The sequence below is a fragment of the Lontra canadensis genome, unplaced genomic scaffold (assembly GCF_010015895.1).
Source record: "Lontra canadensis isolate GAN:19392208 unplaced genomic scaffold, GSC_riverotter_1.0 scaffold33, whole genome shotgun sequence".
In the NCBI taxonomy this organism is placed as follows: Eukaryota; Metazoa; Chordata; class Mammalia; order Carnivora; family Mustelidae; genus Lontra; species Lontra canadensis.
The window spans coordinates 6,521,226-6,544,944 of record NW_022631027.1 but is presented as its reverse complement, the minus strand read 5'-3'; the positions used below and the strand labels follow the sequence as shown (position 1 = coordinate 6,544,944).

General features: G+C 35.8%; 1 protein-coding gene across 10 annotated transcripts in view; it reads left to right on the top strand.

The window, feature by feature from the left end:
- EVI5 (ecotropic viral integration site 5) overlaps positions 1 to 23,719 on the top strand; it is a 188,264-nt gene that overhangs the window by 28,928 nt on the left and 135,617 nt on the right. For 8 of the 10 annotated variants that reach the window (XM_032867132.1, XM_032867133.1, XM_032867136.1 and 5 more), the window contains one exon: positions 8,121 to 8,350. In XM_032867132.1, the coding sequence (XP_032723023.1) occupies positions 8,202 to 8,350 (149 nt within the window). In that variant the 5' untranslated portion in view covers positions 8,121 to 8,201. Of the gene's footprint in view, positions 1 to 5,646; positions 5,971 to 8,120; positions 8,351 to 17,673; positions 17,748 to 23,719 lie in introns of those variants that run through there. The other 2 variants (XM_032867134.1, XM_032867135.1) reach the window with 2 other exon arrangements.

Sequence of the window (23,719 nt, the reverse complement as noted above, 5' to 3'; positions counted from 1 at the left end):
TGAGCAGAGAACCCCATGTGGGGCTTGATCCCAGGACCCTGGGATTATGACCTGAGCCCAAGGCAGATGCTTAACCACATGTCCCCAAAAATAAGATTCTTACTTTAAGAAAATAGCCTACTTGTTCAACAAAAGGCTTCCTTGAAATTCTGATTTCTTGGCATTGCTTTAGCATGCTAATCAAAATGCCATTTTAATAGCAGTGGAAAAGTAATGATGTGGTTTAAATGCATTTGACTCTGAGCCACAAATCAGTGATAAATTTTCCTAACTGAATTAAATGCTGTTTCTCTCAGGCCTCTGAAGTATTAATCTAATTCTCTGGTTCTAATGTCTACTTATATTTCTTAGTGTACTGTGCTTGTATCTATTTATATCACACTACAGGTATGTAAAAAGATGTTTTTTCTCAACCATCTGAGCCCTTGATCTCCTCAAAAACAAGTTCAGAATGGTGTCTTTGCTAATTATACTTTAATTTCCTGGTTTCATTTCATTTCAAGTACTGTTAAATATTTTAATTTTGTGAGATAGTATGATATTATTCCAGGTACTGTAGCTGTATACCAAACCACCATAAAGCTTAATAGCTTAAAATAATTGCTTTAGTATTCCGTGGATTCTGCAGGTCAGGAATTTGGACAGAACATTAGGAGAAGGGCTTGTCTCTGCTTCAAAAATGCTGTGAAGCAGAGAAGCTGAGAGGACTCAGAGGCTGGGGTTGATTCTTCATCTAGGGTCTGGAATCATTTGATGGTATATTCACATTCCTGTCCAGTGGTTGATGCTGGGACCCCAGCTGGGCTATTAGCCAGATTGCCTGTACTTGACCTCTCCATGTGGTCCCTGTGTGGGCCAGTTTAGGTTTCTCAACAGCTTGGTGTCTGGGTTCCAAGAGTAAGTTTCAGTAATCATTTTTGATATACATTATTAATTGAGGCAGTCAAAAATCAATCCAAGGAGGTCCAAACCAAGACACATATTTAAAATGGCAAAAAAATAGTGATAAAGAGAGAGTTCTAAAATTTGCAAAAGAAAACAGTTACATACAAGGGAAACCCCATAATCCTATCAGATTTTTCAGGAAAAACTTTGCAGGGCCAATGGAAGTGGCATTATATATTCAAAGTGCTGAAAGGAGAAAATCTGCAGCCAAAAACACTCTATCCAGCAAGGCTATCATTCGAAATAGGAGGAGAAATCAAGAGTTTCCCAGGCAAACAAAAACTAAGGGGTTCCTGATCACTAAACCAGTTCTACAAGAAATGTTAAATGGGACTCTTTGAGTGGGAAGGAAAGACCATAAGTAAGAGTAAGAAAAGTAGGAAGCACAAAAGCAGTAAAAATAAGTATGTCTATAAAAACCAGTAAAGGATTTACAAAATAAAAGGATATACAGTATGACACCATATACCTGAAACATGGTGGGGGTTGGGAAGGAGAAGAGTAAAGAATGGTTTCAAACTTAAGTGATCACCAACTTAATATAGACCACTATATGCAGAAGATGTTATATTCAAACTGGTATTCACAAATTAAAAACCAGTTATAGGTATGGAAAAAAGAAGAGAAAGGAACCCAAGTATATCATTAAAGAAAGCCAACTGATCATGAGAGGAGAGAGTAAGGGAAGAGAGGAACAGAGAAGAACTACAGAAAACAACCATGAAGCAAACAACAAAATGGCAATAAATATACATAACTATCAATAATTACTCTGAATGTAAATGGACTTAATGCTCCAATCAAAAGATACAGGGTGATGGAATGGATTAAAAAACAAAACAGTAGAACAGATCAATGAAACCAGGAGCTGGTTCTTTGAAAAGAGCAACAAAATTTATAAGCCTTTAGCTAGACTCATAAAAAAAAAATCAGGAATGAAAGAGGAGAAATAACCAATATCACAGAAATAGAAAGAATCATAAGGGAGTGTTATGAAAAATTATATGCCAACATATTGGACAACCTAGAAGAAATGGATAAATTTCTAGAAACCTACAACTTCTCAAAACTGAATCAGGAAGAAATAGAAAGTTTGAACAGAACCAATGTGGGGCTTGAACTCACAACCCTGAGATAAAGAGTTGCATGCTCTATGGCCTGAGCCAGCCAGGCACCCCCACTCTCAGCACTTTTATTCAGCATAGTACTGGAAGTTGTAGCTGCAACATCAGACATGAAGAAAGGAATGAAAGGCATTCACATTGGTAAGGAAGAAGTAAAACTGTCACTATTTGTAGAAGACATGATACTATATATAGAAAACCCTAAAGACTCCACCAAAAAACTACTAGAACTGTTGAAGGAATTCCATAAGGCTGCAGGATACAACAAGACCAATATTCAGAAATCCTTTGCATTTCTATACACAAATAATGAAGCAGCAGAAAGAGAAATTAGGAAAACAATCCCATCTGTAATTGTACCAATAATAATAAAATGCTTAGGAATAAATTTAACCAAGGAGGTGAATGACCTGTACCCTGAGAACTATAAAATATCGATGAAAGAAATTAAAGATGAGATAAACAAATGGAAAGGCATTCCATACTCATGAATTGGAAGATACCGATAAATGTCCGTATTACCCAAAGCGATCTAGATATTTGCAGTCTCTATCAGGATACCAACAGCATTTTTCACAGAACTAGAATAAACAATATTAAAATTTGGAACCACGAAAGAAACCAAATAGCCACAGCAGTCTTGAAAAAGAAAAGCTAGATGTGTCACAATCCCAGATTTCAAGATATACTACAAAGTTACAGTAATCAAAATAGTATGGCATTGGCACAAAATGCAGTCACACAGAACAATGGAATAGAACGAAGAGCCCAGAAATAAACCCATGATTATGTGGTCAATTAATCCTTGACAAAGGACGCAAGAATATGTAGTAAGAAAAAGACAGTCTCTTCAGCAAATAATGTTGGGGAAACTGGACCACTTTCTTACACCACACACAAAAATAGAATTAAGGATCTAAATGGGAGACCTAAAACCATAAAAATCCTAGGAGAGAGCACAGGCAGTAACTTCTCTGACAGTGGCCATAGCAATATTTTTCTAGATATGTCTCCTGAGGCAAGGGAAGCAAAAGCAAGAATAAGCTATTGGAAATATATAAAAATAAAAACTTCTGCACTGCAAAGGATCCAGTCAACAAAACTTAAAGACAACTGACAGAATGGGAGAAGATATTTGCAAATGACATATCCAATAAAGGGTTAGTATCCAAAATATATAAAGAACTTACACAAACTAGCACACAAATAACCTGTAATACAATTAAAAATGAGTGGAAGACATGAAAAGACATTTCTCCAAGGAAGGCATACAGATGGCCAGCAGACAGATTGAAAGGTCCTCAACATCACCCATCATCAGGGAAATGCAGATCAAAACCACAATGAGATCACAATGCAGATCAAAACCACCTCATACCTAACAATGGCTAACATCAAAAATACAAGAAACAAGTGTTAGCAAGGATTTGGAGAAAAAGGAGTCCTTTTGCAGGGTGGATGGGAATGCAAACTGTCATAGCCACAGTGGAAAAGTGTATGGAGCTTCCTCCAAAAATTAAAAATAGAATTCCCATATGCTGCAGTAATCGCACTAATGAGTATTTACCCAAAGAATATGAAAACACCGAAAAGGATATATGCATCCTTATATTGATTGCAGCATTATTTACAGTAGCTAAATTATGGAAGCAGCCCAAGTGTCCATTGATAGATAAATGGATAAAGTAGAGGTGAGATATATCATATATATGATATCTCTCATATATATATACACATTATATTATACACACATATATCATATATATACACACATTATATAGGTTATATATATCCTATATATTCACTATATAGGATATATATAATATTATCAGCCATAAAAGGAAGACTTGCCATTTGCAACAACATGGATGGAGCTAGAGAATATGTCTACCTCATAGAGGGGTTATGCATTTATTTTAAAAATATGAATATATTTTGGAAAGGTTGACACTATCATTAAAAATGCTTAGTAATCAGGCACAAATGACCACATATTGCAGGGCTCCATTTACATAAAATGTCCAGAATAGGCAAATCCAGAAACAGAAAGTAGATCAGTGGCTTCAAGGGCCCTGGGGAAAGACTGCTAACGTGCATGGGATTTCTTTTTGGAGTGACAAAAACGTTCTGGGATTGGAAATAAGTCAGAGAAAGTGAAATAAGTCAGAGAAAGACAAGTAGCATATGATTTTACTCATATGTGGAATTTAAGAAACAAATGAACAGAGGGAAAAAGGGAGACAAAACAAAAAACAGATCTTTAAGTAGGGCTCTGTGCCCAACATGGGGCCTGAACTCAGGACCCTGAGATTGTTATATGCTCTACTGAGTGAACCAGCCAGGCAACCCCCCAAAACAGACTCTTAACTGTCGAGAACAAACTGATAGTTACCAGAGGGGAGGTAGTTGAGGGTTGGGTGAAATAGGTAAAGGTGATTAATAAGAGTATACTTGTCTTGAAAAGCACTAATATACAGAATTGTTAAGCCACTATAGTGTACACCTGAAACTAATATATCACTCTGTGATAAGTACACTGGAATTAAAATAAAAATTAAAAATTAGAAAAGAAATAAAAATAGTCATTTTTGGGAGTTAAGAGCATCCGTATAACTTAAAATACAAAGCAATAGAGGAACCATGATTGTTTTTCGTTGGAGATCCTATTAAGATATTGTAGTGATGTCTAAGATTCCTACTAAACTTTATTATTTTATTAAGATTTTGCTTTTTTAGAACAGTTTTAGATTCATAACAAGATTGAGTGGAAAGTACAGAGATTTCCCATATACTCCCCCCCCCCCCCCCCCCAACACGCATTCTCCACCAGAGTGGTACGTGTGTTATCAGTGATGTACCTACATTGACACATCATAATCACCCAAAATCCTTACTTTACATTAGTGTTCACTCTTAGTGTTTGTTGTGCATTGTATGGATTTGGTCAAATGTGTAATGACACATATCCATCATGATGGTATTACACAGACTATTTTTACTATCCTAAAAATCCTCTGTGCTCTGCCTGTTCATCTCTCCCCTATTCCCAACTCTTAGCAACTACTGATCTTTTTACTGTCTCCATTGTTTTGCCTTTTTTGTATCGTTCGAATAATATATATGAAGTTTCCTGAGATTGACTAAGCCCTTTTACAACTGAGATAATAATTCACATACCATAAATCCATCCATTCACTTAAAGTGTGCAGTTCAGTGGCATTTAGTCTATTCACAAGGTTGTGTAACCATGACCACAGTTCAATCCTAGAACGTTTTTGTCACTCCAAAAAGAAATCCCATGCCTGTTAGCAGTCTTTCCCCAGGGCCCTTGAAGCCACTGATCTACTTTCTGTTTCTGGATTTGCCTATTCTGGACATTTTATGTAAATGGAGCCCTGCAATATGTGGTCATTTGTGCCTGATTACTAAGCATTTTTAATGATAGTTTCAACCTTTCCAAAATATGTTCATATTTTAAAAATAAATGCATAACCCCTCTATGAGGTAGACAGGAACTTTGTGATGTAATGGCACTGTCAGATGTACTATGTCTTCATGACCTCAGTTTACCATAGGAGATTTAGAGGTGACAGGGTGAAGATTTGGAAAAGTACTGTAGAGTTAAAGGAAAAATAGAACATGATGGTATATGAAAAATGAATCAGTCCTGTGGGATTTCTAGAACCATGTGTATTAAACTTTATTAAAATGCAACTGCAATGAAATACTTCAGTTATATTTCAGTATTTAACATATGAAGATGAGTTACTGAGCCTTCAGTAGTTCTAGATTGAATCTCATATCAGCTGAATTTCAGCAAAGTTGAAAGGATGTCAGGATCGAGCTCTTCATTATTCCAGACTCTTTAAATGGAAGCCTGTTTCTACAGTGTGCAGAAGGGGTAGGATAAATTTATTTGTTTTAATAAACGAAAGCAAAGTAGGAAACTTTTGCCTTTCCTACAGTTAATTCTAGTAGAGAACTTGTATATAATGGAAATATGAAATATTAATTTTTAAAAGTTGTAAGCATATTTGAAATTAATGGTTGGTATTAATAAGGGGTAACATTTTTCTCTAAATTTATGTGTTAGGTATTCTGTTTACTGTGATTCAGAGATGCAAATTAGTGCAATCCTGATAATTGAATTTGTGGCTGTAATTATGTAGAAAAGATCAATAGGGTAACAAATCACAATAGGCTATCTTGTGGATACCATGGCTCCTTTCTTTGGTTCCTGTCTGGCTTTTTGCCCTGAGGAGCTGTGCTGCTGGTCTCTGCATTGGTGAGGATTTCTTTTGCCTGGAAGCCTAAAAGATCTGCCCATTTCTCCTTTTCCTTGGGCCCCATGCTGTATCCTGCTTGTCTTTCTTGGGGATTCTTCCCTCAACAGTAAGAGTCCCCTTGTCCCTTCTATAATACTGTTTCCAAGAGAAGTAAATTCTAAAATGTGTTCCTGAAAATGAGAGGTATTCTAAGGTTAATAAAACTTCTGGCCCTTTCAGCACTTGTAATCAAATTTTTGTTCAAGTTCCAGCCTCATATTGAGTTGCTTAACTTTGACCTTAGAATCCCTTTTCCATTTTATCCTTTCCTTACCTCAAAGTATCCTGCTGGTTTGAGGGGAGGAAGTGGGGGACAGAGGGATAGAGAGTCATCTGTGTATTGACGTGAGGAAAAAAGCTTTGGGCAACCCATGAGGAGAATAGTGATTGCTAAAATTGTCTCAGTGGGGATTATATGCCTTGGTATTTTAATTTCTGTGTGTATGAATTGCTATATATAATTAAGATTAGCTGAGACTATGCTGAATCCGAAAATAATTTGCAGTGCTTTAGCCATTTACCTATGACATAAAATTTAAGATCTTCTCAAAGCACATGAAAGCATGTTAAAGTTTTTAGCTTTAAATATCTAAGTACTTCACAATCAAGGAGCCCTTTTTGTGATAGTTTTTAGAAAATACAGTCCTTTAAAAAGCCTATTAACACCTTATTTTGTAAACTCATTTTAAGAATGTTTAGTTTTATATAGGTATTCAAATATGGCTATTTTTTTATTAGTGAAGTGATAATGCCATGTTCAGATATTATTTATGTATATTTTGTTTTTCAGCTGTATTTGTGTACATGTTTGTATACATATCTGCTTAGGAGATGGGCATAATTTATGGTAACTTTATGGACATATGTGTAATTCAGTTAATCTTAGAAATAGGGATCTTAAGTATTTTTTAAATTCTGATTGCCCATTTAAAACAGAAAGTTATCTTGAGCTTCCGATATTCGGTTCTTATAATAGCTGCTTTATTATAGCCATCGGTGGGGATGTCTACTCTTCATAGGCGTCCCATTCTATTTCAGAATAGTTCTATGTGAAAATTGTGTCTTGCATCTCTCCCACTCTGCTCACTCAACCATTTATCATAATTTTGTTCCTCTAGAAAGAGTCCCTTTTCTACAAAAATACTCTTAGGCTGTTTGGAGACAGGTACCACTGGTCTCCTTACATCTTATTTAGGCTAAGCAACCCCAGTTTTTGTTGACTTATTGGTCATGTTACAGCATTTCCCCATCCTCATCACCCAGTGGACATGTTTTAATTCCTTTGCTTTTAAATGTTTTTGACTAAAGAATACATTTTACATCCCAACTAAATATACCCATAAATATATGTACAGGTAGTACATAGTTTTAATACATACATGTAAGCTAACAACAATTTCATAAGGCAATGTATCACTGATATTTTATGTTCTTTTTCATTTTTAAAAATGCGGGTGTTACCTGTCATATTGATTTTATTACTCCCTGATGGATTTTATCCTATAGTTTGGAAAACACTGTTCTAGTTTGTTCATGTTACAGAACTGAAATATTTTCCAAAAAAGCCAGGTGTTAGAATAATCATTGCTAAAGTAGGTTTTACCTTTATCACCTCAAAGAAAATATTGTGATGGTCATTATTAAGTAAAACTTAACAGGGTTATCATGTTCTTGGTAATGAATGCAATAAAACTAAAATATATTCAACTTTCATTTTTATCCGTAGGTGGCGACAGACAAGGTTGCAGAAAAGCTGAGTTCTACTCTCTCATGGGTGAAGAACACAGTATCACATACAGTCAGTCAGATGGCCAGTCAGGTGGCAAGTCCATCTGCCTCATTACACACTACATCCTCATCTACCACACTATCTACACCAGCCCTTTCACCAACTTCCCCTTCACAGTTGAGTCCAGACGACTTAGAACTCCTGGCTAAACTGGAGGAACAAAATAGGTGAGTGAAGTTGCTTGGCTTTTCTTCCTTTGCAGTTATATGAGCTCAACCATCCATTTATATATATATGCCATAATCAAAATGTACTCATATTGAGTGTTTATTTTCTAGTCTTTGGCTCCTTGTTTATGAAAATTACGTAACAGAAGTATTCACGTCTTTTTTGGAGGAGTTGGTCGTAAAACTAAAGTTGTACTAAAATTTTCTTCTGGCTCAGATAGCTTTAGAGATTTTTCTTAAGATGGCAAATTCCCTAAATTGTTTCTGAATTTTATAATTTTTTTAAGGAATAAAACTACCATTTCTTTTCTTTTTTTAAGACTTTATTTATTTATTTGAGAGAGAGCATAATCCGGGGGAGTGGGAGCGGGAAGGACAGAGGAAGAGAGAGAAGCAGACTGCCTGCTGAGCAGGGGGCCTGATGAGACATGGGGCTTGATCCTAGGACCCTGGAATCATGACCTTGGCTGAAGGCAAATAGATGCTTAACTGACTGAGCTACCCAGGTGCCCCTAACACTACCATTTTTGATTTAAACTCTCAAACTAGTCCCCTTTGGTTACTTTGTAAAGTAATTTAATTTAGGGTAGATACCTAATTTATGGTTTAGAGTGGGAAATCTCTTAATTTATTTAAGGAAGACAAAGTATCCTTCTCTCTTAAAGGGAATGAAATAGAATAGTTGTTATATATAACAACTATTCTATGGAATCAAATATATATAACAACTATTCTATTTCATATATACATATATATATGTACATACACATATATACACAGAGAATGTATACACACATATACATATATACACAGAGAATGTATACTCTGAATCCTGTGTGCCCTTCACTATATTATTATCAGAAGCTCTTTTGGCCATCTGCTACAAAAGAATTATTGGAAGAGCCCTTTTGTGTTCAGTCAGGATATATACTACCACTGGCTTTAAGGGTAATAACAGAGACAACTACTTCTTTTTTTTTTTTTTAAAGATTTTTTTACTTATTTTTTTCTCCCATCCAAGTACTAACCAGGCCCGACCCTGCTTAGCTTCCAAGATCAGACGAGATCGGGTGCATTCAGGGTGGTATGGCCGTAGACTACTTATTTTTTTCTAATAATAGAGAGAGCACAACAGGGGGAGCAACAGACAGAGGGAGAGGGAGAAGCAGATTCCCTACTGAGCAGGGACCCCAATGTGGGGCTTGATCCCAAGACTCTGGGATCATGACTTGAGCCAAAGGCAGACACTTAACCAACTGAGCCACCCAGGCGCCCCACAGAGACAACTTCTAACAGCTTTTTTCATATATAATTGACATAGTAAAGTACACATATTTAAGGTGTGCAGTTTGACAGGTTTTGACATATGTATTTATCTGCGAAATAATCACCAAACTCAAGAAAATGAACATATCCACTATCTCCTTTCTCATCCCCAGGCAGCCATTAATTGGCTTTTAGTTACTATAGATTAGTTTGTATTTTCTAGAATTTTATAGAAATGGAATAATATAGTGTGTACTTTTTTAAAATGGAGTATTTTACTCAGAGTAATTATTTTGAGATTCATCCATGTTGTAGTGTCCATGTATAGTTCATTTTTTCATTGCTTAGTAATATTCTATTGTATGGATATATCATGTTTATTTACTTTTTGTTATGAAATGCTGTGAACATTATTTATGTATATAAGCCTTTGTATATATAGATGTATGCTTCATTTCTCCTGGGCAGATACCTAGATTTGGAATGACTGGTTTATATAATAGGTGCACATTTAACTGTCAAACGGTTTCTGAAGGGCCTATACTTTTCTCACATTCCCACCATCAGTGTATGAAATTTTTAGTTTGTTTACATCCTTGCTGATACTTGGTATGGTTAGGCTTTAATCTTAGCCATTCTAACAGTTATTGATATCTTGTATTTTTAATTTGTATTTCTAATGGTGTTGAGCATCTTTTCATGTGCTTATTTGCCATTCATGTGTCTTCTCTGTTTGAAATTTTTGCCCATTAAAAATTAGGTTATTTGCTTTCTTTTTGTTGTTGTTGTTGTTTCCTTTCTTATCATTGTATTTTAAGAGTTCTTTGTATATTTAGGATATGAGTTCTTTATCAGATATATGCTTTTATCAGATATATGCTTTTAAAATATTTTTTCCCGATCTATAGCTTATCATTCTCTTAAATAGTATCTTTTGAAGAATGTAAGTTTTAAATTTTGATGAAGTCCAATTTGAAATTGTTCTTTTATGGATTGCGCTTTTGGGACACTCAAGGTCACACAGCTTGACTCATAATTTCTTACACAAGTTTTATAGTTTTAAGTTTTATGCTTAGGTCTGGTCCGTTTTGAGTTAGTTTTGTATATGGAACAAAGTATAGATCAAAATTCATTTTTTGAATATACATATTTAATTGTTCATGTACCATTTGTTGAAAAGCCTATCCTTTACTTCACTTAGGTACTTTTGAGCTTCGGTCAAAAATTGTTACTGTATGTGTAGGCCTATTTCTAGACTTATTCTGTTCCATTGATCTGTTTTCTATCTTAATGCCAAAACACTACTGTTTTGATTACTGTGACTTTATGTCTTGAAATCAGATAGTGTTAATCCTCCGAATAGTTCTCCGATTTGACTATTACTGGAACTTAGCATTCCCCTGTGAATTTTGTATCAAGTTGTTAATTTCCACAAAAATACTTGCTGAGATTTTGATTGGAACTCTGTTGCCTCATGTATCTTGCTGCCTTGCTAAACTTGCTCTAGTAGGTTATGTTGTTGTTGTTTTTCAATTCCATGAGATTTTTGTATGTAGATGAGCCTGTCATCTGTGAATAAGGCACTTTTACTTCTTCCTTTACAATCTGGGTGCCTTTGTTTCTCTTTCTTGCCTTACTGCAACTTGCTAGCACTTCAGTTACAAATTTTAGTATAAGTGGTGACCATGCATTGTTGTTTTCCTGATCTTAGGGATAAAGCATTAAATATGTTAACTGTAGATTTCTGTAGATGGCTTTTATCAGATTGAGGAAGTTTGTTTTTCTTCCTTGTTTGCTTAGAGTTTAAAAGAAATAGGTTTTGGATTTTGTCAAATGCTTTTCTTGCATTTACTGAAATGGTCATGTGGTATTCCTCTTATAGTTTAATATAATGAAGTACTTTTTTTAAAAAAATTTTTTATGAATTATATTGATTTTTGAATGTTTAACCAACTTTGCATTCCTGGTATAAACCCTCTTGGTCATGATACATTGTCTTTATAAAATATTGTTGGATTTGATCTGCTGAAATTGTATTTAGAATTTTTGCATCTATGTTCATGGTGGATATTGATCTGTAGTTGTCTTGGGATTTTTGACGTTTTATGTACTGTCTCTGTCCTTATATTATCTTTTCTAATATAAATGTTTGATGTTGTACATTTATTTTCAAGCTCTGCTTTAGCAATAGCTGTTTAAATTTATTGAGACTTGTTTTATGGTCCTGAATACAATATTATTTTGTTAAACATTTTATGTGAATTTGAGAAGAAGGTATATTCAGCTGTTGTTCAGTGGAGTAATTCTGTTAACATTGATCAAATAAGTTTGATTGATGATGTTTAAATCTACTGTATCTTTGCTGGTTTTCTGTTTACTTGTGATATCAGATATTGACAGAGGAGTACTGAAACCTCCAACTATAATTCTGGATTGGTCTATTTCTCTTTAAATTCCTTTAGTCTTTGTTTCATATAATTTGAAGTTGTATTACTAAGTATATAAACATTTGGATTTGTTATGCCCTCTTGTGAAATGCCTTTTTTATCCCTGGTAATATTGTTTGCTTAGAAATCGACTTTGTAGAATTAATACCTGTTCTTTTGAAGCTGTTTCAAAAAATAGAAATGGAAGGAAACTTCCAGACTCTTTCTGTGAGGCCAGTATTACCTTGATCCCAAAACTGGACAAAGACCCCACCCAAAGGGAGAACTACAGACCAATATCCCTGAGGAACATGGATGCAAAAATTCTCACCAAGATACTAGCCAATAGGACCCTACAGTACATTAAAAGGATTATTTAACATAAGCAAGTGGGATTTATTCCTGGGCTTCAAGGGTGATTCACCATCTGCAAATCAATCAGTGTAATGCACTACATTAATAAAAGAAAGAAGAAAAGGACAAGAAACATATGATCCTCCCAATAGATGCAGAAAAAGCATTTGACAAAGTACAGCATTCTTTCTTGATTAAAATGCTTCACAATGTAGGGATAAAGGGAACATACCTCAGTATTTAAAAGCCATGTACAAAAAGCCCACAGCGAATATCATTCTCAATGGGGAAAAACTGAGAGCTTTTCCTGTAAGGTCAGGAACACTGCAGGAATGTCTTCTATCACCACTGTTGCTCAGCATACTACCAGAAGTCCCAGCCTTGGCAATCAGGTAACAATGAAAAGAAATAAAAGGCATCCAAATTGGCAAGGGTTGCTTTTTGGGTTATTTATGCCAATGTAGGTGTTTCTTGGTGCCCATGTGTCAAGAGGTGAGCCAGGGTCCTCCTGCTTTGCCATCTTCCCAAAAGCTGTGTTCAACCATAAGAGACTCTTATTAATAGGAAACAAATCGAAGGTTGCTGGAGGGGAAAGGGCTGGGGGATGGGGTAACTGGGTGATGGATGTCAAGGAGGGCATGTGATGTAATGAGCACTGGGTATTATATAGGACTAATGATTATATAGGACTAATGATTCCCTGACCTCTACCTCTGAAACTAGTAATACACTATATGTTAAGTAATTGAATTTAAATTAAAAAAATTAAATTCCTCACAGGAAATCCTAAAAAAAAAAAAAAAAAGAAAAAGAAATTGTCCAAGATAAACTTGGTGCACCTGGATGGCATAGTCATTTGGCGGGGGGGGGGGGGGTCTTGGTTTTGTCTCAGGTTGTGATCTTGGGGTAGTGAGATCGAGCCTTGTGTTAGACTGAGCAGGGAGTCGGCTTGAGCCTCTCTCTCTCTTCCTACCCCTACCCCACCCATGTTCTCATTTGCATGATCCTCTCTCTCTCTCTCTCTCTAAAAGATAAATAAATCTTAAAAAAGAAATCTGCTTTATCTCATATAGTCATTGTAGCCCTCTTTTGAATAGTGTTAAAATTTTATATATTTTTCTATCCTTCTCTTTTTTCTTTATCCTTCAGGTTTTCCTGAGAGGCAGCACATAGTTGGATGTTACTTTTTAAAATATAAACCAACAATCTTTGCCTTTTTAATTGGAATATTTAGACCATTTATTTTTAAAAAAATTACACCAACAAAGTTTTATTTCTTCCTTACATTTCATGTTCATCTCAAGCTGCAGATTGAGTACATCTTTGTTCCACACTTCTTCATTCAAGGATCAATGACCCACCCCTGTCCACAAACAATGGGACTTGTAGCAAATGGAAAAGAGATAGAGTGGAAATACCTCAAAGTATCTATTAGGGAGTGATCCACATAACTTCTGCTTAGATTTTATTGGCCAAAGGAAATCACGTACCCATACATAATGGAGTGAAGTGGGAATTACAATCTTCTTGCAGGGATGGATCCAAGAAGATATGTACTTTTTTTTTTTTTAATTTTATTTATTTATTTGACACAGAGAAATCACAAGTAGGCAGAGAGGCAGGCAATGAGAAAGGAGGAAGTAGGCTCCCCACTGAGCAGAGAGCCCGATATGGGACTCCATCCCAGGACCCCAAGATCATGACCTGGGCTGAAGGCAGAGGCTTAACCCACTGAGCCACCGGGTGCCCCGAAGATATGTACTTTATTATTAATATTTCATCTGCTTCCATAGTGTTACTGTATTTTTAATTTATTCACACACTGTAAAATCCATCGTTTTAAAGTGTATAGCTACAGTGGTTTTTGGGTGTATTTACAAAGTTGTGCATCCATTACTACTATCCTATTTAAGGACACTTTAATCACACACACGCACACACACACACACACACCCATTCCCCAGAAGAAAGTATCCATTGGTATCACCTTTTTACCTTCCTCCAGACACTGGTAATTACTAATCTACTTTTTATCTCTGGGTTTACCTTTTCTGGACATTTCATTATGGAATCATTCAATAGGTGGTCTTTTGTGACTGGCTCCTTTCATGTAACATAGTGCTTTCTAGATTTTGAGGAAAATAGGTCATTTTTATTTAATGTGACTATTGATAGGCTTATGTTTATATCCGTCATTTTGTTTTATATTGTTTCCTTTTGATTTTTCTTCCTACTTTTTGACTTAATGGAATATTTTTTTTTTAAAGATTTTTTTTTAATTTATTTATTTGACAGATCACAAGTAGGCAGAGAGGTAGGCAGAGAGAGAGGGAGAAGCAGGCTCCCTGCTGAGCAGAGAGCCCGATGCTGGGCTTGATCCCAGGACTGTGGGATCATGACCTGAGCCGAAGGCAGAGGCTTAACCCACTGAGCACCCAGGTGCCCCTTAATGGAATATTTTTTAATGATTCTATTTATTTTATTTTTTGATTTATTAGCTATAACTGTTTTTTTTTTTTAAACTGGTTGCTTTAAGATCAGTAGTAGATATCTTTAATTTACCACTTTCTGCCTTAAAGGGATCTCATAGTATTTCACATGTTGTGTAAGTACTTAGAATAGTACATTTCCATTTCTCCTCTCCAGTCCTTCGTGTTAGTTTTGTCAAGCATTTTACTTTTATATATGTTGCAAACCCCATGCAATATTACGATACTTGCTTCAAGCCAATTACTTTTTGAAGAGATTGAAATAATAAGAAAAAGTCTCATATATTTGCATATATGGTTTCCATCTCTGGAGCTCTTTGGTTCTTTCTTTAGCTCTAGATTTCCAACTGATAAAATTTTCCTTCTGTCTGAAGGACTTTCTTTAAAAGTTCGTTTAGTGTGGGACTGCTGTTACATGTTTGAGTCTTTGTTTTGTTTTTCTTTCGATTTTTAAAAATATTTTCTCTGTAACGGTTGATAGTTCTTTTCCCCGCACAGTATTTTAATGATGTTTCATTGATTTTTTTTTTTTTTTTTAAAGATTTTATTTATTTATTTGACAGACAGAAATCACAAGTAGACAGAGAGGCAGACAGAGAGAGAGAGAGGAGGAAGCAGGCTTCCTGCTGAGCAGAGAGCCCGATGCGGGGCTCGATCCCAGGACCCTGAGATCATGACCTGAGCTGAAGGCAGAGGCTTTAACCCACTGAGCCACCCAGGCGCCCCGATGTTTCATTGATTTCTATCTTGCATTGTTTTCATTGGGAAATCTGATCCTTTCCTTATTTTTGTTCTTGTGTATCTCCCCACCCCCCCATCTTTTTTTAAGTTTCTTTTTTCTTTATCTCTGGTTCATGCACTTTAATTCTGAGGTGCCTTATTGTGCTTTTTTAAAAAAATTAAGTTGTGAGAGAGTATGTGGGTGAGGGAGGGAGCAGAGGGAGAGGGAGACAAGAAGACTGCCCACTGAGCAGGGAGCCCAAAGCAGGGCTCAGTCCCAGGACCCTGAGATCATGACCTGAGCCAAAACCAAGAGTTGGATATTCAACTGACTGAGCAACCCAGGCACTCCTGTACTTTTCTTCTTGTTTCTTGTATTGGAGTTTTGTTGAACTTCTTGTATACTTAGAGTTTTCTTCAAATTTGGGAACTTTTGACCATTTTTTTCTTCAAAAGTTTTTGTTGCTTTCCTCCTCTTCAGAGATTCTAATTGCACAAATACTAACTTCCTTGATGTTCCACAGCTCAGTGAGAATTGTTCATTTTTTGGGAAAATTTCTACTGCTGTGTATTCAAGTTCACTGATACTGCTTTCTGCCATGTCTAATTTGCCATTAATCCCATCCAGTGTGTTTTTCATCTCTCACATTGTGGCTTATCTCTAGAAGCTGGAACCAAGTGTTATTTGTATGTCTTAAGTACTTAAATTTCAAACGTACAGAAATAGAGTCACAGTAAATTTTAATGGCCTAATAAGCACTTACAGATAGCGCTAAAGGGAATGAAGTATTTGTAAGTTTTGAATTGGTTCTTATATGGAAAAATAGTTTGCAAAAAGATAATTTTTGGTGCTGAGTTTTAAGTGACCAGAGTTGAATTTATTTTTATGGTTGTGATCAATAATTATTGTACAACTAAAATATATAAATCACTATATTAAAAATTATTGTGACTGAAGTATGAATATAGATGAACTTTTTTCCAAGTAATTCACAGTTTATTTGGGAATACCAGATGTGCCTTGTGTATATGTTAATATCGAAAGAATAATTACTGGAGTTTGAAGATGCTTAGGAAAGGGGTACCTGGGTGGCTCAGTGGGTTAAAGCCTTTGCTTTTGGTTCAGGTCATGATCCCAGGAGCCTGGGATCGAGCCCTCATCAGGCTCTCTGCTTGGCGGGGAGCTTGCTTCCCTTCCTCTCTCTCTGCCTGCCTCTCTACCTGTTCATGATCTCTGTCTGTCAAATAAATAAATAAAATCTTAAAAAAAAAAGATGCTTAGAAAAGAGGTTTTGACAAGTAAATTTGAAGAAATAGAAGGAGCAGAAGGTTGTCACCCTTGTTCTTGTGTGGATTACTCAAAATCTGTACTCTTTTCAAGTTCACATTTTGAGGCTTTCAGGTTTTTTCTCTTTCTTTTCTTTTCCCTTTTTTTTTCTGTCATTAAAACTTAAAATCCATGGGAAAAATTTATGTGTAGAGAATGTTCGAATGTAATGACATCTTGTTTTGCTTTAGAACAATCCTGGTGGAAAAACATATCTCTGACTCAAACAAAAAATAAAATGGCAAACACTAGGTCCAGCTTTTCCTCCCTCTGTTCTGCCAACCTATTAAGTCCAAGGCAAATTATAAGAATAATAACTTATATTTTCTCTGACCACTTCTGTGGTTTATGATGTAGGTATGCAAGTTACATAACTAAAGTAAAAATTATGAGACTCAATTACTACTTGTAACAAGGGATATAAGGAAAACACTTTTATTTAGGATTTTTTGTTCTTTTCTCCAGATATAGATGAATCTCTGGTTCTGTTACTTAACTCTTTAATTTCAGAAAGTATAAAAATGGTAATATTTTAGAAAATGATAACTTAAGAAACATGAAAATATCAAAACTCCAACAAACTGTTTTTCTTTCTCATAGTTTTACTGCAATTATAACTTTTAAAATATCGGTGCATGTGGCAACACCAGAAGGATGTGAAGAAATGGTTCAGTACAATATCAAAGATCTTGTTTGATGAAAGTTAATAATTGATAGCCTTAAAGTTGAAACAGGATACCTATTTTTTTCCTATGTGTTAAATCTGTTTTTCATTTTAAAAATACAAAGGCTTTGGCAGAGATGAATTTAGGAAGGTAAGTTTCAAGTGTGATAGCAGTGCATTTTAATTAAGGAGGGGAAATGTTGCTAATTTAAAAATTAAAAAAATTTTTAAATAATTTTTTAATAAACATATAATGTATTATTAGCCCCAGGGGTACCGGTCTGTGAATTGCCAGGTTTACACACTTCACAGGCTAATTTAAATTTTTAACGGGCCATTATTTGTGTGGTTTAAAAGTTTGGCATTACAACCATGTTTATTTCCTTTTACATTCTTTGTTTTTTAACAGATTTTTGGAGGTGAGGATATGAGATTAAGGAAATGGAGGTGTTGTTTTAAACTAAAGTAAATGTATTTTATGTACGTTTAAATATAGTAAGCAGGGGGACGCCTGGGTGGCTCAGTTGGTTAAGCCGCTGCCTTCAGCTCAGGTCATGATCCCAGGGTGCTGGGATCGAGTCCCGCATCGGGCTCCTTGCTCCGTGGGGAGCCTGCTTCTCTCTCTGTCTCTGCTTGCAGCTCTGCCTGCTTGTGTTCTCCCGCTGGCGCGCGCTCGCTCTCTCTCTGACAAATAATAAATAAAATCTTTAAAGAAAATATATATAGTAAGCAGGGATCTTTGAAACCTTAATTTATATATCTTTATCCTACCAACATCTGAATCTGTACTGTCCGGTTGGTAGCCATAAGCCAGATGTGGCAGTTGAGCACCTGAAATGTGGCTGGTCTGAATTGTTATGTGCTAGAAAAGTAAAATGTATACCAGATTTTGAAAAGTTGATGTGAGAAAAAGAATGTCTCGTTAATTAAATTTTTATTACATGCTAAAATGGTATTTTGGCTATATTTGGCAAAATTATTAAAATTAACTACACTTTTTTTTATACTTTATATGTGGCTTATAGAACATTTAAACTGATAGAAGGGGCTTGCAGTACATTTCTGTTGGGCAGGGCTGATCTAGATGATCTAACTTTTATCTTATGTTTATAATTTTACTACTAAAGCATTATTTTGTTTTCCAGAGGATACTCTCTATAACACAACCAAGAATATTAAGGAATTAAAAAGCTTGGAAGCAAAATCGATCTTTCCAAGTCTCTCTGTTAAAAAGTTCATATATTTTCAATCATAGGAGAGGCCTTTAAGATCTTCACACAAATTCTTTATTCTTTTTCTTTTCATTGAGGATTGTTTTGCATTTTGTATCAGTTGTCTGATTTCCTAAGGAATTTGATGATGTAATTAAGAAAATTTATTGAACTACATTTTCTGTTGCAGCTATCTTAGCTTCACATGGTGTTCTTAAATTAAGATATCTTAGAAGTTAAATCCGCTATGCTTGTCTGTCTGTAATGTCTACATAAAAGTAATCCCCAAACCATCAATTTCTGGTCAGGATATTTGGGAGGGAGGTGCAAGTCTCCAGTGTTTGCCTTCTCTGAGACCTCATCTAAAAGAAACAGAAGCAAAAGAAAAACCCTCATGCTTTCAGAACTAGAGAGATCCTGTCCTGTAGGCACCCCACTGAGAGTTGTCTCTGAATTGTTTCCTGTGCTAATTCCTTGTGCTTTCTCTTAATTCTCCCCTTTTTGTTTTTCTTCCTCTGAGACTTGAATTTGTGCTTGATGATGTTGATGTGAAAGGGTATGACTACCCTGTGAGTCAGGCAAGTATTTTGTTGCTGCTGATCTGCTGTTCTTTTTGCTTGCTAGTTGCTGTTTTTCTCCCAGTACATTCATATCCTGTTTCTTTGATGTAACATTACAAGAGATATTTGAATCCCATGTTTGGAAAGCTGATTCCCTTCAGTAAGTGCCAGTGTATTTAGCTTTCCAAGTGTTTTTCTTATATAGCAATTTTTACCTTAGCTTTTCTTAGATCTTTCCTTGGGTCTTTGTAAATTATCTTAGCAGTTTACACATTTCCAAATGGTATGATGACCTGTTGCTGTTGTATCCTGATCTTTTAGTTCTGGTATCCATAGGAAAGTATTATGCTGAGTAAAAAAGGGAATTAACAAAGTTTACTATCAACTCTTCACAAGTGGGGTAGTTCCCCATTGTCTGTGGAGGATACGTTTCCAAGAATGGCAGTGGATGTCTGCGACTGCAGATAGTACTGAACTATGTATATACTGTTTTTTCTATACATACGTACCTGTGATAAGGTTTAATTTATAAATTGGGCACAGTAAGAGATTAGCAACAATAACTAATAATACAATAGAACAATTACAGCAATATAGTGTAATAAAAGTTGTGTGAATAAGGTTTCCCTCAAAATATCTTAATGTACTGTTCTCTTGTGGTGCTGTGAGATGCTAAGATGCCTACCGAGGAAGTGAGGTGAGTGACCTAGGCATTGTGACATAGCATTAGGTCAGTGTTAACCTTCTGACCATATGTCAGAAGGAGAATCATCTGCTAATGAACCCTAGTTGATCGTGGGTAACTGAAACTGCAGGAAAGTGAAGCTACGGATAAAGGCGGGGGGTGGGACCCTACAGTAATTGCCAGATTTCCATTTGTGGCTTCACCTCTCTTCTCAGGTTCACACTTGTCTTTTCCATTGCTGTGCTTCTTACCTATACTGATGTCCCCCAAGTACTTCATACTCTCAAATACCCAAAAGAGAACCCATTGTTTTCCTTCTCCTCTACTGTATTTTTCAGTCATAGTGTTATCGTGAGAGGCGTTTTCTTTGATGTTCATCAAATGTACACTGCCACACACAAGCTACTCCATATGCCTATCATGAAGTACACACTCTGCGGTTTTCCTTAGATAGGTGACCCCTGGTAAGGATAAGGTTCAGTTTTCAGTAGCAAAGATATGGTGAAGTAATCTGCCCCCAAAAATAAAACTCTGTGTTGGAATATTCCCTTGTTCTCAGTTTAGTCACGAGTTCTGTACATTAGGAACTGGAAATGCTTTTTCTCTGCCAAGTCTTCTAAGCTTCTGGAAGCAGCCAAACCTAGTCTTTCTCTATCTTTGATGCTACTTGAAGTGAAGTCTAACTGAAAATTAGCTTTAGCACCCCCATCTCAGATAATGTGAGGCTATAGCCATTTTGAATGCTGTCCTTAGAGCTGGAGCTACTTTAACAAAAACTTGGAGTTGCTTACTTAGACTGAGGGTTATGTGTTCTCCAGGCAGTGAAGATCCAACCTCTAATGTCTTAGTCTGGCAGCATTCTGAGAGATGAATAGATTTGGGCTTGTGAATGACTGTATAGCAGTGGCAGGTTAAAAAATGTCAGGAGGCCACGCAGACCTGTGGATAATGCCTTTGATTGTAGCATACAATATTCCTGCTGGGCCAGTATTCTTTTCCTTGAATCTGATAAATTTCTTCTTCTGTTAGTCATATGGAAGTTACGATGGGATGGAAAGGTAGTGTCTTTTTTTGCAATAAATCCGTGCAAAGCCGTGAACCCACTTGCTCTGGAAAGAGGAAAGCAAGTACGTTTTGAATAGACTTCTCAGTAGTCCAAGGACCTATGAGTAATGCAGTATTACCATTTTTCTAGTTGCTGGCCTGAAGTCTTTGGAAATTGTTGACATTTTCAGGTAGTACGCACCCTCTGCTACCATGTCAGAATATTTCAGTTATATTGAAACTACGTGGCAACCAGCTTAGGAGTCTTCCTGAGTTGTTTCATCACTGTACTTAGCAAAAAGGAATAAAAATACTTGATTCTAACTACACATTCTATAAAGTCTACATTTTCTTTCTTTTCTTTTTTCCCCCAAGATTTTATTTATTTGAGAGAGAGAGACAGAGCATGAGCAGTGGGGAAGAGGCTGAGGTAGAGGGAGAAGTAGACTCCCACTGAGCAGGGAGCCTGATGTGGGGCTTAATCCCAGAACCCTAAGATCTTGACCTGAGCTGAAGGCAGATGCTTAACCAACTGAGCCACCCAGGTGCCCTATGTCTACATTTTCTTAATGAATGTGTAAATTCTTTTCCTGTGTATCATGACTTGGAAGCTCAGTGGGGAGAGTCTTGACAGCATCAATTCAAGTATTAGTTCTGGAAAATGTTACAACTCTCTAACAGAAGACTTCTTCATTATAACTATAGCATTGAAAAAAATTCTAAATTTTATCTTTAGAAAAATCTGAAATTTGTTAGAATGACCAACTATTTAGAAAAGGAAAAAAATGGAATAATGGTCATATTTTCTTTTCTTTACACAATAGATACATTTAGGGGCACCTGGTGGTGTAATCGGTTAAGAGTCTGACTCTTGGTTTCAGCTCAGGTCATGATGTTGGGGTCCTGGGATCCAGCCCCATGTTGGGCTCTGTGCTCAGCATGGAGTCTGCTTGGGATTCTCTCTTTTCCTCTCCCTGTACCCCTCCGGCTCATGCTGTCTCTCTCTGTCTCTCAAATAAATAAATCTTAAAAAACAAAACAAAACAAATACATATAATTTATTTAAAAAGGTCCTTTTCAAAATAATAGTAATTATTAAAAAAAAGTTTTAAAGGGCTTTCAACAGTAGAAAGCAGTAGTTTCTCACCTAATTGTCACTGCTTTTAGTGTCATTAACCACAGGTGGTATTTTCTGTAAATTTTTATAAAGTTGATATATAATATGCAATCAGAGAAATGCTCAGTTCTTTTTTTTTTTTTTTAAGATTTAATTATTTAATTGACAGAGAGATAGAGAAAGAGCACAGGTAAGCAGAGTGGCAGGCAGAGGAGAGAGAGAAGCAGGCTCTCTGCTGAGCAGGGAGCCCGATGTGGGGCTCAATCCCAGGACCCCGGAATCATGATCTGAGCTGAAGGCAGCTGCTTAACCAACTGAGCCACCCAGGCACCCCAGAAATGCTCAGTTCTTAAGTATAGTTTGAGTTTTGACAAATTTGTATATAACCCACATGCCCATTAACACATAGATGATTTCTATCATGTTAGAAAATTCCTATCATCCCAGAAAATTCTCTTGTGCCCTTTCTAGCAACTTCACCCCACTGAAATTTCTCTTCTGATTTTTATTGTCATCGATATATTTTACCTGTTCTTTTTTAATATAACACTTTTTTGAGGTATAACTGATATACATACTTTTCACCAGTTTAAAGTACACAATTCAGTGTTTTTTCACATATTCAGAGTTGTATAATCATCACTAAAAGAGAGCACATGTCTATTAGCTGTCACTGTCCTTTCCTTCTTGGTCCTCTTGCTTCTACTCTAGTTCTCAGCAAAAGCTAATCTACTTTTTTAGTTCTAGATATTTTATATAGGGAACATAGAATATGTTTCCTTTTGTGACTTTTTCACTTAGCATAATGTTTTCAAGATTTGTTCATGTTGTTGCATGTACCAATATTTTACTCCTTTTCATGACCAAATAATATTCCTTTATATGGCTCTATAAGTGTTTTTTAATCCATTTAACAGTTGATGGACATTTGGATTATTTCCACTTTATTGGCTAGTATGAATAAACCTGAACATTTGTTGTATAAGTTGTGTACCTGTCACCCCAGGAAACTGCACGTCCATTAGCAGTCACCCCCCTATCCCTTCCTGGGCACAGATTTTCATTTCTCTTGGTTATATACATAGGAGTGGAATTGCTGGTTCACATGATAATTCTTTGTTTAATTATTTGAAGAATTACCATACTGTTTTCCAAAGTGGTTTTACCATTTTACATTCCCATAAGTGGTATCTAAGGGTTCCTATGTCTCCATTTCTTCACCAACACTTGTTATTATGTCTTATTGATTACAACCATTCTAGTGGTTGTGAAAGGTGTATTATTATGGTTTCAGTTTGTATTTCCCAAATGACTAGTGATGTTGAACAATTTTTTATGTGCTTATTGGCCATTTGTGTATCTTTTTTGGGAAAAATGTCTATACTGGTTCTTTGCCCATTTTTTAGTTGGGCTGTTTGTCTTTATCACTGAGTTAAAAGTTTCTTATATGTTCTAGATATAAGTCTTCTGGGTTGCAAATATTTTTTCCCATTCTGTGAGTTTTCT